At 39.1% G+C, this 18,946-nt stretch overlaps 1 protein-coding gene across 13 annotated transcripts in view; it reads left to right on the forward strand.

The window, feature by feature from the left end:
- OSBPL6 (oxysterol binding protein like 6) overlaps positions 1–18,946 on the forward strand; it is a 102,265-nt gene that overhangs the window by 27,551 nt on the left and 55,768 nt on the right. For 12 of the 13 annotated variants that reach the window (XM_046659241.1, XM_046659244.1, XM_046659243.1 and 9 more), the window contains 2 exons: positions 11,952–12,044; positions 17,881–18,003. In XM_046659241.1, coding sequence (XP_046515197.1) covers positions 11,952–12,044; positions 17,881–18,003 — 216 coding nt within the window. Of the gene's footprint in view, positions 1–7,639; positions 7,746–11,951; positions 12,045–17,880; positions 18,004–18,946 lie in introns of those variants that run through there. The other variant, XM_046659247.1, reaches the window with a different exon arrangement.

The raw sequence follows: 18,946 nt of genomic DNA on the forward strand, positions 1-18,946 counted from the left end.
CCCGTCTCTCTCCAGATAATTGAATTGTTGACCATTGTCTCCAGGGTCATTCGTAACCTGGTTCTGCCTGCCTCTCTGATCCTGTGTCCTGCCATGTTCTCCCTCACTTAGTTCTCTCCAACATTTCCCTTAGATGTGCTCCCACCTTGGGGCCTTTGTATTTTGGCCCCCTCAGCCTGGCTTGCTTTTTCTCCAGGCATCCCCAGTTTGCTCACACCACTGACTCATTCTCCAAATGTGCCCTTTTTGAGTAGCCTTCTCTGTCCTCCCTGCGTATCCTCATCACTCATTGTCCACTTACCTCGTTTTATTTGTCATCAAAGCATTAACCACCACCTGACAAGTGACCTGTTTATCTGTTTATATCTGTATCCCCTTCCTCTATTCCCTATCACTGAAATGTAAGATCTCTGAAAACGGGTTTTATTTTGTTCAATAACGTATCCTTAGCTCCTCACACAGTACCTCGCATATGGTATGGCTCAGAATATATTTGAATGACTAAATGAATGAGGAGTTGGCACAGAGAGGAAGATTGTGAATCAGGTTCCAGAGGCCTTGATAGCTGTGAAGGAATAATCATGAGGTTGGGAGGTGACAAGGAGAGAAAGCAGTGTAGTCGGGAGTTTCGAGTCTCCCAAGAAGAGTGGGTTTTGAGAATAGAGGAAGGATGGTCCCAGGGTGTCAGAGGGAGCTAGGAGACACAGACCCTCCAGCTTGCTGCTGCCAGTGATGTATGGTGGACTAAATGGCTTGAGGCTTCTGAAGGAAGTGATATCAGACAAAAGCAAAGTGTTGGGAGCATTCTACACAGATGTGAAAAATATTGGTGGGGGTGGGAGGTAAACTCTTTATTTTAAAACAGAAATTATTGTTTCCTAATCTCTCATAGTACTTATTTTATGGTAACATTATATAATAGGCTAAGTTTTTGATGAGCTGACTGGATTTTGTTTGTTTATTTTGATAATCACCCTTACATTTACATATTTTAGCGAATATTTTACAATATACAAGACTGAGGCCACCCTGTAGAGACAGTTTCAGTAGTTCTGGGATCCATATTTTTAAAAGTGAGAGCTGTATTTGGAGCCATTGATTATTTTTATTTGTATCATTATCAAGTCATTTCAGAAAATCAGACACTCTTGCTGTAAGAACCTAGGATTTGGAATGCATGATTACCAGGTGATAGTATCTCTTATTGAAATGAATTGTGATAGCTCTACTGGCTTGGACACTGTAAATGCTTAAATGAGTCAATCTTTTTCGTTTAGTGAAAAACCAAAGAAAAAAAATACCAGCTAGTTCTTATAATGATTTAAAGTTTGCTGAAGCTCAGAGATTATAAGATAAAAAACTTCAGAGGAAAAATTCTATTGTAAATAAGTCATAGGAGGCTGGTAGTTAATCTTGCCAGTTTTTATAAAATATGCGTTCAGTGTCATGGTCAGTTCTTAACAATTATAGAAGATTTCAATTACTTGGGTACCTAAACATTATTCCTATATATTATCAACAGCAATATATTTTAAATCTAACTGCGGCCCATTCAGTTAATGCCCACTGGTGACCCATGAAGGCCATCCCCAGCAGTGATTCAGTGGGACTCCTGTAAACCATGGGCTGCTGTCAGTACCGCCCAGTTCTGACATCAGCAGCGTCTGCGACACTTTCTGCTTTCATTGTCAGTGAAGAAGGTGCCTAGGAAACCAGAAAGTATAAATGTTCCTTATCAATGGCTGTACTCTATGTATAGGGTTTTCATAACAAGTTCTCTTCTTGGACAAACAGGCTCATGAAAATATCCACCAGCATATACATGAACTGAATTGGAATGTCTCTCTTCCAGTTCAACCTCTGAAGCATCTCCTTCAAATAACTTTGTTAAATGAAATAACCAAATTGCCACTTTGAAATATCGTGTCTCTATCTTCTGAATATGAAACCTCTTTCCATCTTTGAGTTGTGAAAAATGTAAGATTACTTCAAAGAAAAATGTTCTAATCTTTGGAGAAAAAAATTCAAGCATTCTAATTTAATACCTAATCTCCAATTTAAATAATCTCCAGTCTTATCAGTGAAGAGGAATATAATTTGAAATCTGCCGGTATCTGAATAGAAAATTCTTAGCTCTGTGTGGAATTCTGTAGAGGCAGGGATTTTCAGGATGACCCTGGAACCTGACTCTCGGTTCACAGAGGAAATACTATCTTGATATGAAAATCTGCGGAGTGTCCTCACTAGAGTTATGCTGGTGAAAAAAGCCGTCAGTGCTAGGTATATTTAAATTCTCAAGTTTCTTCCAATTTTGCCTTTTTGGGATTCCACCCATCCCATAGAACCTATTTTTTTTAAGACTTCAGGCCAATGTCAATGGGAAAATAATATTTGCTTGCAGACAAACAAGGACCAACTTTTGTGATTTAAATGCATTTTGTAAATTGGTTTTCTGAAAAGTCTAAATATTAGGCAAAGTTCACGAATAAGCTAAGAGAACAACACCAGCAACAGCTAATATTTCGTGAGTTCTGGCTGTGGAAGGCTGGAACTATCATCACTTTTCAGAGAACTAAATCTGGCATGAAGAAGTGAAATATCTTGGTCACAGGTAAAGTACAGTTAAGACAGAGTTTGCCCCTCGGAAGCCTGATTCGGGAGCCCCTGTTTTTGGCCACCGCACTATATGTTTGTTCTGTTGCTAAGTGTTGACAAGCTGAATGTCCAGAAGGGCCTTCTGTCCACTTCTAAGTGAACTTTGTAAGAAAGCGTTTGTCGATTATTTTTCAGTTTTGTATTGCCTCTTCATTTCCCTCAGCAGTAATAGTGATTTTCCCATCCTCGTTGGCCTGGGAAACAATAGACACTATGGTACCTAGACCAAAATGTTAATAGTTATTATCGTGAAGTATTGGTCAAAGGTGAATTTTATGTTCTTTGTGCTTTCCTGAATTTTCTGTAGTTTCACTACACGTATTGCCTTTGGAATGAGAAGTTTTGGTCATTTATTTGCCTACCCAAAACTGCGATTAGCCTTTTCCATGAGACGAAATGAGCAGCCCCACAGTTTTCTTGCTGTCCCCAGCGTTTGGAGATCGCTGTCGCTGCTGCTTAGTGTTTAAAGTATGTGTTCAGTTCATGTCAGTTGTGCTGAAATTGAGACCACTGGAAAGAAATTTGCCACCTGGCACTCAGACACTCATTATCCACAAGTGATTCAGAACTCACCATTATTCGAGAAAGAGTCTGTTTGCCGCTTACCCTGGTATGTTTGCCAGAACATTTTGGTTCTCTAGGCCTGCCTTAGATTCTCACTAAAGAAGTTATCTCTTACTACCTTGAGCTGGCTGGTTTGGGATAGCATTTTTATAGCAGCAAATTCGTCTTTCCGACCCAAGATTTACGCTGCCTGTTCATTTCTTAGGCATAACACCAAACAGAGAGAGCCACAGTGTAATCAGTTAGTGAACCCCAGAGGGCTCATTCAGTAGGTCGCTGAGGAGCCTGGGAATCTGTCCTTACAGAAGCTTCCCCAGGAGACTGTCATTCACCCAGGTTTGGAAATCATTGCTCTTACAGAATACACTTTTAGGTGTTTCATTAGGACTGTAAAAACATCATCCTGAGGGACCATAAGTCTACAAACTGTTTTATTTGATTTTCAACTTGGGCAAATAGAAAATTTTGCCATCTCTCTGCCCAGTATCTGCTGTAACTCCCCTAGGCTGTAAGTAAAATTCTCTCCAAAGGTAAAGGAACGCCTGCGCACAGTGTGTACTTTAAAGTCCCAGACTTCCCGACCTCAAATCCTAATTAAGAGCTGATTTTGTAATAATGGTAACAGCCAGTTTTAGTGAGGTTTCAGAGAAATGGACACTCATGCACTACTGCTAAGCATGTTAATTGATTCCACTTTTCTGGAGGGAAATTTTGTAATATATATCTTAAGTCTTTTAAAAGTTTATATCATTGGGGCCAGCCCTGTGACCAAGTGGTTGAGTTCACGCACTCTGCTTCAGCCGCCCAGGGTTTCACCAGTTCGAATCCTGGGCGCAGACATGGCACCGCTCATCAGGCCACGCTGGGGCGGTGTCCCACATGCCGCAGCCAGAAGGACCCACAACTAAAATATACAACTATGTACCAGGGGCCTTTGGGGAGAAAAAGGAAAAATAAAATCTTAAAAAAAAAAAAAGTTCATACCATAGGACCCAGTAACTCAGCTTCTAAGAAATGTATTCTAAGGAAATGACCAAAGATACATATAAAGATTTCTGTGCAAAGATGTTTGTCAATGTAGTTTTATAGCATTAAAAAATTAGAAATAGCCAAATGTCCAACACGGAGTTATTTTAATAACATCTCATAGCCATACTGTGGAATATTGCACAGCTGTTAAATGTTTTTGAAGAATGTTAAATGCTGTGGGAAAATTGCATATTGTTAGTTGGAAAAAACAGCTATTACATTGAAAATACAGTGTAATTCCAATTTTGTTTCTAAAATTGAGTGTATATATACATTTTAAAAACCTGAAAGCAAATATAGTAAGATACTGAAAGAGTTTATTGCTGGTTATAAGTGGTTTTAGTTTGTTTTTTTCTTTTCTGTTCCCCCTACCCCAAATTTCTGCATTGAATGTGTATTGCTTTTATAGTCAAAAATGCATATTTTTTAAAGGTCATATTTTGTGAGTTAACATGCGTATGCATGTAGCTTTAAAATAGTATTTGGAATGCAGTTAATCTGATATAAGTCTGAGCTATTTTAATAATAAAATTGTGAGCCTTAACTCCATAAGTATAAAATTTTAAATTAAATGAATATGAAAAATATGCCACATGGGAAACTTGGAGCAAGTTTTTAAAACCATCCTCGAGGTGTGGACGCAGGAGCTGGGCCAGCGTTTGTCCTCACATTTGCCGAAGAGTGGGAACTTAGACACTGTATATATTATAACAAATATTTATTTGTTCTTTCATCCAGCAAATATTTATGAGTACATATAAGCAAATCATAGATATATCTGCTCTGAGTTTACAAGAATGATCAAAACAGACCAACTCAGCCTAAAATATATGTACATAAATGTTAAATAGATATATATATAAAAGATTCATTTTTTGCTTGTATTGTTAGCATAATCATTTGAGTGATTATCATACTGAAAACTTTTGTCTTTTTTGGGTCATTTTAATAGCCTTATAGAAAACTACAAATTAACTTGACTTTAGTGTTCTGTTCGAGTCACACGGAACTGTTCTCCTGCCTTTTAAATTAGCTCTACACGTTCCAGAGCCTTTGCTCTTGAAGTGGCTTAGTATTTGTCCCCGTCATTTGCCATCCGTTTATAATTGCTGTAATGAAGTTTGATCATAGTTGCTGGGGTTTTGGTGATTTTGTTGCATGTCTGTGAGTGTTGAGAGTACAGGTAAGGAGCAAGCCCACCAGTAAGTTCTGGTTCCAGTGCTCCTTAAAGGAATTCAAAAGCTGTTTATTCACATGCCTTTTACAACTTCATAGTCAAGATTGCTGAATGGCCACGGGCTATAAATGGACCACCTGATGGGTCCTGACGATATTTCTTACAATGCAAAGTTTCCAACGGATCAGTTCAACATGGTGCCACAGCAATTGGTTCTTAATGACCTTCATGTTTCCATGGAGGAAGAGTCAAGGCTGTGATGACTGCTTTCCTTCCTTCAGGGTTTCCCAGGTGTTCTGTGTGGAATTTTTCCATCCACTCTTTCTAAAATTTTCTACTTTCATTCATTTTAGCAGTGCTTATGTGGAGATTGATTGATTTATTTATTATTAATGCAATTCTGCCGTCTGTCAGTGAGGACAAGGTAATTGTTACTATCGAGAAAATAGTAGAATTACTACTTCTTCAGTCGTGGCCTTCTGGCTTTGGTGATTCTACTATTTTATGCTATTCCAAAGAAAAAATAATTCCTTGAAGAAGACAGCAGGCAAGTCCGTGCGCATCTTCTGCTGCAGGGATTCTGAAGGAGGCAGAGTCTGCATTGCCTTTCACTGCTGTTGCTTTCCTACTGGCAAGGATCTAGGGCATGTCTCCACTCACTTTGTCAACTTTCTCCATAAATTCTGATGCTCTGGTCACGAGGTGGTGCTGACTATGGTTACTGGATTGACTTGGTGACCTGGCCATGTCAGGTGTGAATATTCCCTTCCACAAGGGCACCCAGATGTCGTAGACCTGCAGCGTGTTTGGAGACATCTTTCTGCGGCAATAAGAATGCCTAAGATTCCTAGATGTTTATTCTTGTGGTGTTTATAACTGAGATGCCAGCTGCCATTCACTGAGTACCTGCTGTGTGCCAACCCCTGGGCAACACTGTGCATACGCTGAGTGCCAACTCTGTGGCTGCCAGTGTCTTCTAAGTAGACATTACCATCCCCACTTTATAGATAGAGGACACTGAGGCTAAGAGAGGTTCGTGGTTTGCCCAAGTCACGTGGTAAATAGCAGCTTGACGGTGGGTATGCTCATCTGTATGAGCGCAAAACATATGTTTTTTTCTCTGCATCGGCTACTGCCTCCCTAAAATAAAAGCTAGCTGGCTTGCTCTTAGTTCTTGAAACTTGGAAATGAACCTTGAGGTTGCACCATGTCTAAGAGTTCTGTAATCTTTTTTGTTTTCTTCATTTCTGCCTCTCTGTTTCCACGGATGGCTGTGGTAGAGGATGCCTTTGATGTGTCCAGTTAGTCTTGAGGAAATACACACTTAAATTGCTATAATTTTTGTCATTAACGTTAGCTTTCCCTTCAGTAAAAGGCAGTATTTAAATGCTTGGACTCCAGAGTAAAATCTTGATTCACATTCCAGCTCCAACACTTACTGACTCTGAGTCATTAATTTATCCTCTTTGTGTCTCTCTCTGTTCAATAAGCCATAAAATAAATTTAATAGTCATTACTCAAAGACTTTTTGTGAAGATGGAATGAAAAATCGATGTAAAGCATAGAGACAGTGATATAGAAAGCACTAAACATTAACTGCCACCACCATTGTCATCCTCAACAGTTATCACGTGAAGGTTACCAGTATCACTGATACAGTGTTTCTATGTTAAAATTAGATACACCTGGAAGAGAGACAAGCCTCACAGCCAAAAGTTTCAAGAAAAACATACTTTACAAGTTTCTGAATTATTGTGGATATTTTTCTTTGAAAATATTTTGCATAATTCATGAATATAAAAATAGCTCAGATGATCAGACGCACAATTTCAATAGAGTTAGCATTCAGAGAGCAGTGGTCCACTTCTTGTAATTACTGTCCTAAATTTGTATGAAGAGTAAATCTATACAGAAATTTGTAGCCACAGGCTAAAATATTTCCAGCAGTTCCTTTATGACTTTGAAATGAAATTAAAATAAATGACAGGTGTGACAAACCAAGAGACCCGTTCAGCAGATCTTGTGAACTCTCACTTTGAGAGTCATTGTCCTCTCTGTGGGAGTTGCACTAAACCGTTCAGCTATTATTAAATGTCTCATTGTCTGTCTGTTTACCCACATCTTTGATACCAAGTAAACCAGCCTATAGTCATGTTGGCACATTTTCACTTGCTGCCCAGGAGGTCTTGAGATCAGTAAACATTACCCAGGGAACAAACTTTTACCAAATTAAAGAGCTGCGGTGAACTATGTGTTCTAGACTCCTGGTTTTAAGCTAAATATGCAACACTTCTCTCTGAGCCGGGGGATCAAATGGCGGGTAAGTACTTCCACCTTCCCTGTCTCCTAAGTTCCTTAAAAAACTAACCTGGAGTAAACCTAGGGTCATCAGTTGTCACCAACATACCACTCTGGTGGGGCATATGGATAGGGGAGTTTATGCATGTGTGAGGGCAGGGGGTATATGGGAAATCTCTGTGTCTTCCTCTCAGTTTTGCTATGACGTTAAAACTGCTCTAAAAAACAGAAGTCTTAAAAAAAAAAAACACTGACCTGGAAATTAAGTTGTAATTTTAGTATTTGAAAGGAAACTTGATTTTAAAAGAATAATTAACAGGTTTATGTAACCCTTTATTTAACTTGCTTATGTAATATGTATAACACCTTGAAGGTATGTGGTATGTCTTTCCAAGTCACTGTGAAAGAATATGAAAATAGCCAGCTCATGAAAAAAAAGTACAAAATTATAGCACAAATTATGATCTTAAAGGAAACCTTATGAGAAGAATTCATTTTTGTTACTGAAGATGTTGCCAAATTAAATTTGATGTTCCCCATTGACCAGTCTTAGCTTTAAATCTAATAAACAACAGCTCGGTGATTAATCCACTAGGTTTTTGTTTTAAAAGTTAAGTCCTTTAAATGATTTCAAAAGTTCTATCCTATTGAGCTGTGATTTTTATAATTCCAAGATGAAGCTAGAAGGCAGTTTTATGCTTAATCATGTGTTAATGAGAGCTGAGGAGCTGTTCTCTACACATTAATCAGAGAGCACTGAAAAATTCCAGAAACCTTTGACTGGCTACAGTGTGCAAGTGCTTGTGCTAGGATGGGATGGGTTGGGGGTAGAGAGGGTGGGATACCAAGATGAAGATGAGCTGGTCCCTACCTTCAGGTAGCGCCCTATCTAATTAAAGTCCAAGACTGAGTATGTTAAGTTTGAAAACTGTCTTCTTTATATCTGCCAATAAAATGTAGCATTCAAGTACTTAGATATTTCATTAAATATAGTGAATGGTTGTGTGTGATTACATTACTTCAGGGATATGCTTTTGGTTTTAAAAACCATGAGTTTGAAGGCGATTCTTAAGGTAGTAGATTAATTTTTATTATTGGATAGATAATGATAGTTGAGTTCTAATAATATACAAATATAAGACTGGCAAGTTTGTATAAGAGCTTTTGGCTTCTTTGTTATCATTCTAGGGGTTAAATGAAAAGGCTTATTTTCTGAAGCTGGTTACATTTATAATGGTATCAGCCGATAAGTTTATAAATGATGCTTTAATTTTTCAGTAAGATATATACATACATTTGTGATAATAAAAATGTTCATTTACTTACTTTTTCTTAGTAAACATTTTTATGATTCTCTGTGTCTTGGCAAATCAACAAAATTTGGGGTTTGGATTTTTCACTCAGCTGAACATATACTACATGGTTCGATATTTGAAATGAATGAACCTTTTGCTTTCCTTCTGTGATATAAACTGTTTTCTAAAATCAGGTAGAGAAGAAACTAATGCTGTGTCTGTGCCAGGTGCTGCAGGAGGTATTTCACAGATTCTGTCCCGGTGTGTTTGGTTGCTAACCCTTTTGATCAACAAAATTCTAGCAACATTTTAATTTCCCCATGTATCTGTAGAGACAAAACTCATTTTTGTCACACTTTAAATATCCTAAATTGATTTCTGTGTCTGTGGCTTGATTTGGAAATTCAGGGATTTTGTTTCCTTCCCCTGGCTAAATTCCTGAGTTAATCCTTTATTTCCTCCTTACATAGTTGCTAAGGTCAAGTTTCTTCCCAAGTTTTGTTTCTCTTAACATGTTTATTTGGGGAGGGGGCGGAGCGATCTATGTGTGTTTTATTGCCCAGCAACCTGCAAGTATGAGGATAGACTCTCCCACAACAGGCGCTGGCACGAACATGGACACTCAGCCACTGTTAGCATTTTTCCTCCGCTAATTCAAGTAAATCTGGGAATGGAAAGAGCAAAGGCACAGTTGATGCTTAAATTGTCCTTGGACCCTATAGCTGCTAGATTAGGAATTCTTCCTAATCTGTTCCCAACTTTATGTTTAGCACCAAAATATCTGTTTTATTTCTTCTACTTCTCACAAATTGGAGAAATAAGAGTAATTCATAAATCTTTCACCTCAATTATTCTCTTTTCTATAAATGACTAAAAAAATACATTCAGGTAGGATTGTAAAAATCTATGACCAGACGCTTTGTTTTCAAGGTTATAGAAACAACAAAAGCTTGAAATTTTACAAGGAAATTGTAATAATTTAGCTCAGGTAAAGTGTAATTTTCTTCATGAAAAAGCAAATATTAATCTAAATAGTTTTCAAGTGAGATATCAAAAAGAGACCTCATTAAGTAAATAAAATACCAATTTTGTCTATTGAAACAATGAAATGTTATAACTGGAGTAAAAATGTTAATGTCATTTTCAGCCTATGTCTGAATATTAACTCCATTGAGTTATTTCTTTGATGTCTTTCAAACTTATCCCCCCAATAGAAAGTACTTAATGTTTTTTCCAAATATACAGGTAATGTCTCCTACATAAAAAAATTAGAAAAATATTAAGAAAAAATTTAAAATCACCTATAATCCTGCCACCTTTGTATAGTTACCATTAATATTCTGGAATATATTTTGATTGTATGTATAACATCAACGTATTCTGTAGATTTTTTTTTTTGAGGAAGATTAACCTTGAGCTGACATCCGCTGCCAATACTCTTTTTGCTGAGGAAGATTGGCCCTGAGCTAGTATCTATGCCCATCTTCCTCTACTTTATGTGTGGGACACCTGCCACAGCATGGCTTAATAAGCGATGCATAAGTCCTCACCTGGGATCCCAAATGGTGAACCCTGGGCCACCAAAGCAGAGCACACAAACTTAACCGCTCCACCACCAGGCCATCCCCTCTATATACTTTTTATAGCCTGATTTTTCAGTTGAGAGAACATCATGGGTATTTGTCCATATCAATAAACATAGGTCTTCACTGTCATTTTGAATTAGTGCATGGTGTTTCCTTGGAAGTCTACTATTCTCATATGTTTATTCTCATTTTCAGTATTTTCTTTACTATAATAAAATAAAGCTTTAGTAAACATATCTATTCTTGTGTCTTTGCATACCTATCTGATTGGTTTTTTTTAGGGTAAAGACTTAGCTGTGGAATTGCTGGATCAATGGGCAAATTAATAAATTTTTTAAAATAAAATTGCTAAACTCCTCTTTAGAAAGATCATACCCAATTTATATTGCCTTTCTCCCCAACCCTGCTCCATTCTTGAATCTGATAGTTTAAAAAAATTGTTATTATTTTAGTTTTCATTTCTTCGACTACCTCTGTGGTTGAAGTTGAACATCTTTTCTCATGTTCTGCATGAGTTGCCTGTTTATATGCTCTTCCCATTTTTCTGCTGGGATCTTATCTTATTGACCTATACATGCTCCTTGTAGTCTTTGTAAGAGACATCTACCATTTATTGTACTTGATGAATTGTTTTCTTCTCTGTGCATTCGAGGATTATTATATGTAATTATAATATTATAATAATCTTTTGAGGATTATAAGAAACTCTAGAGACTAAATGCTATTAAGGCTCTGGACTTTTGATGTAGACCTTTCTTTTCATCTATTGCTGTTGGAGAAGTGAGCAAATATTTCCATGTAAGGCTAATTATCTAAGTAGTAGATGTACATTTCTCATAAAGTTATGAAAATATTGAGACATATTCTGTGTTGTTTTTTGTTTGTTTGTTTTTGCTGAGGAAGATTAGCCCTGAGCTAATATCTGTACACAGTCTTCCTCTATTTTGTATGTGGGTCGCCACCACAGCATGGCTGACAAGTGGTGTAGGTCCCAGCCCGGATCCAAACCCCAAACCGGGCTGCTGAAGTGGAGTGCACCAAACTTCACCACTAGGCCACAGGGCGGCCCCTCTCTGTGTTTTTTCTAACTTGTGTGATCTCTGACTCTTTCTCGAAGACTGAAGCCATCATTGCAGCAGAAGTTCAGCAGCAAACCACTAAAAGGGGAAAACAAAATTCTGTGCTAACGTTTTTCCAGCTATTGCTACAGCCTTTGGTCTCCTCAGGAACTCACCGTTTTTCACACAGCCCACTGTTTTTCCTGTGATCTGTGCGGTCTCACCCCCATGTCTATCCACAGGAGAAATGGGTTGTCTAACCTTGGGCTGTATTTCCATTTATTTTCAGAGTCTCCATGTCCTGGAGAGGACTGCTTCCTCTAGCACCGAGCCCTCCGTGAGTCGGCAGTTGCTAGAACCAGAGCCAGTCCCCCTGTCTAAGGTCAGTGACGGATGTGGTGCTTTCTCACATGGCATGATGATGCCTGTTCTTACATGATGATGCTGAACTGCACACAGTTGTCACTGCTGACTCCCCTAACATAGCTGTGACGCCTGTCATAGGGCTGCTCTTCCACTTCCTTCTGCCTCCGGTATGCAGGGTTTCTGTGCCCTGTGTAAGGAGGAAGGAGATGAAAGTATATTTTGCTGGGATTTGCAGGTTACATCCCAAAGCCCAGAATTCTCTTTATTTTAAGAGAAAAGGGCAAGAGAAACAATCGTCATTCCTTATTGGAGACATGAGCAAATATTTCTATGCCAAGCTAATAGAAAAAAAATCACTGAGTCTGGCAATAATAATAATAATAATAATAAAAACTACTACTACCATTATTGCCCATGCACTGCAAAGCAGGCACTATGCTAAGTGTTTAAATACATTATCTCATTTAACATAATCCTGATGAAAAGCTCCATGCAGTGTAGGTGTTTATTACATTTTACAAATATGGAAACCAGGAGTTAGTAACTTGCCCAAAGTCCAGAAAAAGCTGCACAGTAGCAGAGCAGGGATTCAAACTTAGACTTGCTTAAGCTCTGCCCCACCTGCAGGGTAAAGTAGTTCCTACCTGGAGGGGCTGTTGTGCATTCAGAGTTCAGTTTTCTTCTCACATCTGGCTTTCCCAGCAGTGAGCTCTAAGGAGAACACGACAGATTCTTGATTAAGACCTTTTCTGTTTCATGGAAGCCAGTGTTCCCTCCCCTTCAGCCTTTTCTTCCTCAGACTAAACATCTAACTTCATTTATGTCTAAAATGCAAAAATCATAAAGACAAGTCCAGGGGACGCCATCTCATTCATCCCCACCCTTTGCTCAACTCCCTGAGATTTTCAATGGGTTGGCTCCCCTACGGAGAAACTCATAAAATAGAATGCATGGGGATTTTGAATTCAAATATAAAAATAGCACTTTATTCCCAAAAAAGGTTAATTTCTAAATAAGTGTAACTGATCCATCCATTTTGCTTTTCCTGTATTAAACAGAATCCTTTAAGAAAAGAACGCTCTACTGCCCTTGTGTTGTGGAATCTGCACACTTGTACCTCTTTATACTTTGAAGCTATTAGATGCTATACAGTTACTCTATCAGACAGAAGTAGACTGCTAAACTAAGGAAGGGGGTAGTCATTAAACTATAAAAAATAATTTAGAAATACAAACAATGATCTGATTTCTATTTGAATGGCAAATAGAGAGTGTCTACTTGGTACGTAAAGCTAGTAATCTCTTTGAAACTTCAGTTGTCTCTTATAGGCAGCTAAGGGAGAGAGAGAATAAATAACCACAGGGGCAATGGGAAAGGCGACTACATTTATTGAGCCCCCACGTGGTGCCAGGCACTGGAGTAGTACATATATTCTCTCACTTCATCAGCACCGGACTCGATGAAGTGAGTACTGATGTGATTCTCATTTCATTGATAAGGAAACTGGCACAGGAGTATAAGTAAGTTGTCCAGAGTCAGATAGCTGGGAAGTGTGTCACAATTAGAGCAGAGGGAAAGAGAGACCATGTTAGTGAGAGAGACAGAGAAAGGAAGACTTGGAGAATGAGACACAGAAACGGAAAGGAGAGGTGCTGATATTAAAACAACAAACAAGGAGCAACACGCACACAAGACTTGCTCTCGCCCCTCCTGTCGCGCCAGCCGCATCTCTACCCTCTTTGGCATCTTGCTTTCCACTCCAGCCCATCCACCTGCACACAGTGCCCTGCACTGACCATGCTCTTTCTCTCCTCTGCTGCTGGGTGTCTGCCCCTTCTACCACTGCCTAGAATTCTCTCCTGCTCCTCTGCTCTTCCTTCACCTAGCTAAAACTGACTCAGAGGGTCCCATTAGATCCAGATACCATAGCATCTCACCATTTCTCAGCCCCTTTGAGAGAAGATGGGCTTCCTGGCCACTGGTTGGTGGTGGCAAAACATTGTTTGGAATACACAGTGTCCTGTCTCAGGATTTGTTCAGATTCTTTGGTGCTTTTACTCCTAAAGCATTTTCACATAAACCCCCCACCCACTCACACACACACACACATACACACATAATATATACCCTGGAGAATGGAAATGTTTCTGTTTTTTCAAATGAACCGACTAGGGTTATTAGGTTACTTTCTGTTTTTAGTTACTGTTATTAGATTAAAAGTATTTTTAAAACTTCTATAATAGCAAAAATGTTTGTATATCTGACAAGTCAAGTCCTGACATGATCACATTAGGGCTTTTAACTCTGTCTCTATCATAAGTAAACCTAGGTAAGTTGAATAATTTTAAACAGAAAATTAATATCTATTGAAATTACAAAGAAAAATTCTCCAATTTTCAGAAAGTAATTTCAGCTTTCTTAGGATAGACCTAGTCTACTAAGCATAGAGATGGATCATATTAAGTACTGAGTTGGGTCATTTCATTGCTTACACATTTGATTTGTAACATTGTCATCAGCATTTCTGATTGAAATAGGGAGAATGTTGCTTGCCCTGGCTTAGTCCTCTGCCTCTTTGTCAGTTTGACGGCTTATTTAACTGCAGGAGGCATATTAGGATCCTTTTCGATTTCTTTTGGGTCTGCAACATTGCATCAGAGTGAATGGAATTGTTTATTCAGAGCCGCCCCATTTATGTTTAAGAAATTCATTTTAACTTTTTTCCTTTTCTATCTTATCCCTTTTTTTGTTTTGGCTCTGCAGTTAAACACTTGAAGAAGAAAAATACTACTGTGATAGAAATCAGTAGCCGTAGCTTCACAGGGACAAGCTCTTATTACAGTCTGAGTTTAATTAGAAAAAAATTCAACAAGCATTTGTTCTTATTATTAAATGTTTCCATTTTCGTAAGTTATCCAGAGTATTCTTCATCACATATATACACACACACGGAATAGATAAGAGATGAACACTAGCCTTCAAATAAGATAAGATCTAGCCAAAAACAAAAATGGATGGGACTACTAAAAATAGAAATGTCATTAAATACAGCTATCTCTCGAAGAACAGAGAGAGCTCTAATGATTATGTTCACACATATATGGAGACTTAGTCTTTTAATATCTTGATTATACCAAACTTTTCAAAAGAAATCAGTAGACATCCATCATTTTTATGGAAATTTTTATCTACTTTTCTGGTGAGAGTAGAAAGGCAAAGATACGGGACTTTTTTTAAAAACGTACTATTTTCTTCTATTATTGTAACATATTATTCATAAGCAATACTCACTTGTCGAATTGCAATTCAATATTAAAATATGGGAATGCCAAAGCGCTCCACTGTGCACTTCAGATGATGACACCTGTACTTGTGTTGTCCAAAAAACATGGTGTACGGCCTGAAATTGTCTCATTATAAACATTTTTTTTAGGGGCCGGCCCCGTGGCCGAGTGGTTAAGTTCGTGCGCTCCGCTGCGGCGGCCCAGAGTCCGGATCCTGGGCGCAGACATGGCACCGCTTGTCAGGCCACGTTGAGGCGGCGTCCCATATGCCACAACTAGAAGGACCTGCAACTAAGATATACAACTATGTACCAGGGGGGATTTGGGGAGATAAAGCAGGAAAAAAAAACCCATTTTTTTTAAATGACTGTATTTAATTAAAAGTTTTGACCAGATCGATCACAGTTTCTGACGGTGTTATCTCCAAGTTGAAAATCACTTTTGGATTTGTTTTCTTATGTAAGGAGAAACTTACAGATCCTTTAAAGGGCTCTTAATGTTGCCAAATGAACACCAGTAGGTGTGTTTCTGTAAGGTATATAGTTATTCACTGGGACCCCTCAGAGATGACCAAGAAGAAGAAGAAATGACACTGGTCCCAGATTGGGTTTCCTGGTGGGGTGGGGGGCGTTGTAGGGTTGGGCTTGGATAGGACAGAGACACGACGCTCACTTTACAGGGCTTTTCAGAAGCCAGGAGTCTCTCTTAGTCTTGATGATGTTAGAATGAAGCAAGGTTCAGCCACGTCTCCTGGAAACATAACTTTCTGTGAAAATCCCACCCCATTTACATTTACACATATTTGCACTAAACATATGTTTGACTTGGGCATAAGGCAAGCAGCTTCTGAGATGAAAAGAGAAAGAAAAGGAAAAGAAGAATGGATGGTAAATACAGAGCCCTCTCCCTTCGTGTCGCGATATCAGTAACTGATGGTGGCACCTTGGCCTCAGGGCCTTGTCACAGCCTCACAGTCCTTCAGCAGGTTCTGGACAGCCACCACCCGGACCGTTGGGCCAGCAAGTCCATCTGTCCTGACATGGAAACCATTGGCCATTCCTGTTGAAGCCTTTGTTCTGTGGTCGAAGGGTGATTTCCGATAGAATAGATCCTTTCCAAAGGCAACTTCCTGAATCAGTTTGGGATGCGGCATTCTACAGAGGGGCCTTCCTGATCCCTGGAGCTGCACCCAGCTTTCCACAACTGAGGCAGCAGAGTAGGCTGCATGGAGAGATTTTGCATCCCTGCACTGTGGGCAGGATGGTAGCAGTTGTGCATGGGATATGACCTTCTTGCTCCTGCCTCTGCTGCTTCACCGTTCCACAAGCCTGAGATTTATAATATGAGTGTTTGCCAGGTCAACGGTTACTTTAAAGCTGCATGGGTCCTTAGAAATCACCAGTCCTGGGATTTTAAAACCTGGGATGTTGCTAAGGGCCAGGCAGCTACCAAGGAAGCAGGCCCAAGGAAGAATGTGGCAAACTGAAGACAGGCATCTGTCCGTCAGGGCAGCCCAATGTTGCCAGATCTGATAGGCTTTCAGAAAATGCTAGAAATGTGGGTTTTTGGGGGGGGGGGTTTGGTGAGGAAGATTGGCCCTGAGCTAACATCTGTTGCCAGTCTTCCTCTTTTTGCTTGAGGAAGATTGGCACAGAGCTAACATCTGTGCCAATCTTCCTCTACTATGTATGTGGGACACTGCCACAGCATGGCTAGATGAGTGGTGTGTACATCCATGCCCAGGATCCGAGCCTGTGAACCCCAGGCCACCAAAGCAGAGCGTGTGAACTTAATCACTACACCATGGGACTGGCCCCCAAATTTGGATTTTTAAAGTCTGAAATCTTCTGATTTTTAAATGTTGATAACTCATTAAAAATTTTTTAAACACCATGGATGAACAAAACATGTTTTATGGAAAAGCAAACCATTTTTAACAGAGGAAGGTGATCGTGTGGACTCTAGAATCCCAGATTTCTGGCCTTGTAGTCTGGTGCTCTTTCTATGGGCTCGAAGGGATTTGTGTCTCTGGGTGAGTGTCTTTGAAAGCATGGACTTCTTGGTGTGTGTTTGGTGAGCGGAGCATTGCCCTCTGAAATGCACACAGCCTCCCTGCCCGTAGCTCTGCTCTTTAGTTTAATAGCTTACAAGCCGCTTAGACTGCTACAGTCTTTCCATTGCTACACAGAAAGCCAGGTCCACACACTGATTGAACATTTGTCATTGAAACAGTCTTACTTTAAAACTTTAAAGTGCCCAGAGATTAGCTATCTGGAAAAATGCATTTTAAACCTTCTGAGAACAGGTAATCAAAATTCTCTTCTACCCCAAACTGCAACCCCAGCTCATCTCTGATGGACCCGTATACCTCCAGGTCTACCTGGAAACTCGTTTTAACTTCACTTGTAAGTACCTAGCTGTGTCTGAGGTTAAATTTGCTGCGGAATGTTGCTCATACTTCTGGTGGGTCAAGTGTTGCCTCAAAAGCAACTTCTACTTAAGAATCTGCTGTTAGTGCGTCATCAAGCACCAAAAAAGATGTGATTTGTTTTTCTTCTTTTCTCTCAGGAAGCTGACAGCTGGGAAATTATAGAAGGGCTGAAAATAGGCCAAACCAATGTCCAGAGACCAGACAAACATGAAGGCTTTATGCTGAAGAAAAGAAAATGGCCTTTAAAAGGCTGGCACAAGGTAACATTTTCATCATACTCATGTTCAGATCATCTTTGTAAATAGAGAAGCTCTTGTTTGGTCTCATTAGGTGGCACCAAGAGTATAGTTGTATGGATAAAACTCATTTTCAAAGCCTTATTTTAACCATGTGGGTTGCAACCTATTATACCTGTTTAAGTCTGACATCTGGAATATCTGTAGGAAGGGAAAAAATATTTTACATGATATTTAAAATCCAGTTTGTGCATATTGTCTGCTCTGGCTTTTTCACTTAAATTAGTATGAATATGTTCTTATTAAATATTCTAAATATGAGATGTTTTTAAATACATACATATATTCCATTGGATGGATTTATATCATATATCCCACCATTATTGAACCAGTTCCCTATTGCTAGATACGTAGGTTGTGTCTTAATTTTTTACTGTTAAGATGTTGTGATGAACATCCTTATACATGAATGTCTATTTAATTCTTTGGAAAAGTTTCCTAGAATTATTATTATTACCAGTGCAAACTAAAGATGGAAAATCACTGATCTTGGAAGTTTGTTTACTGCCCTTTAAAGTATTTGATTTATTCCTCTCTCCTGTCCCCTACATCGTTTTTCCGTCTTGCAGTTTTAATTATGGAGAAAATATTCTGCACTACATTGTTGCAATTACCTGAGCAGCCAGAATTCTTTGATGCTAAGGAGGAGGAAGTTGTCTTCCATTTTTAGCATAAGCCCCTTGATAGACCACCAGAATCTTCTCTGAAATCACTGGAAGACCAGGTTCATCCTCTTGCCACATCTGCCAATGGATTTCACGTCAGGGCGGTGGATTTGTTGGCCCAAGTAGCTGGGTGGTGGTTGCCCATTGGTCCACAGTGGGGAAGTTATGGATTGATTCTAACATCCTTGAGAAAATGCATTTTTTGTAATTTAAGGGAAAGACTTAAAAATTAACAAACGGGA

This window comes from Equus quagga, chromosome 4 (assembly GCF_021613505.1).
Source record: "Equus quagga isolate Etosha38 chromosome 4, UCLA_HA_Equagga_1.0, whole genome shotgun sequence".
Lineage (NCBI taxonomy): Eukaryota > Metazoa > Chordata > Mammalia > Perissodactyla > Equidae > Equus > Equus quagga.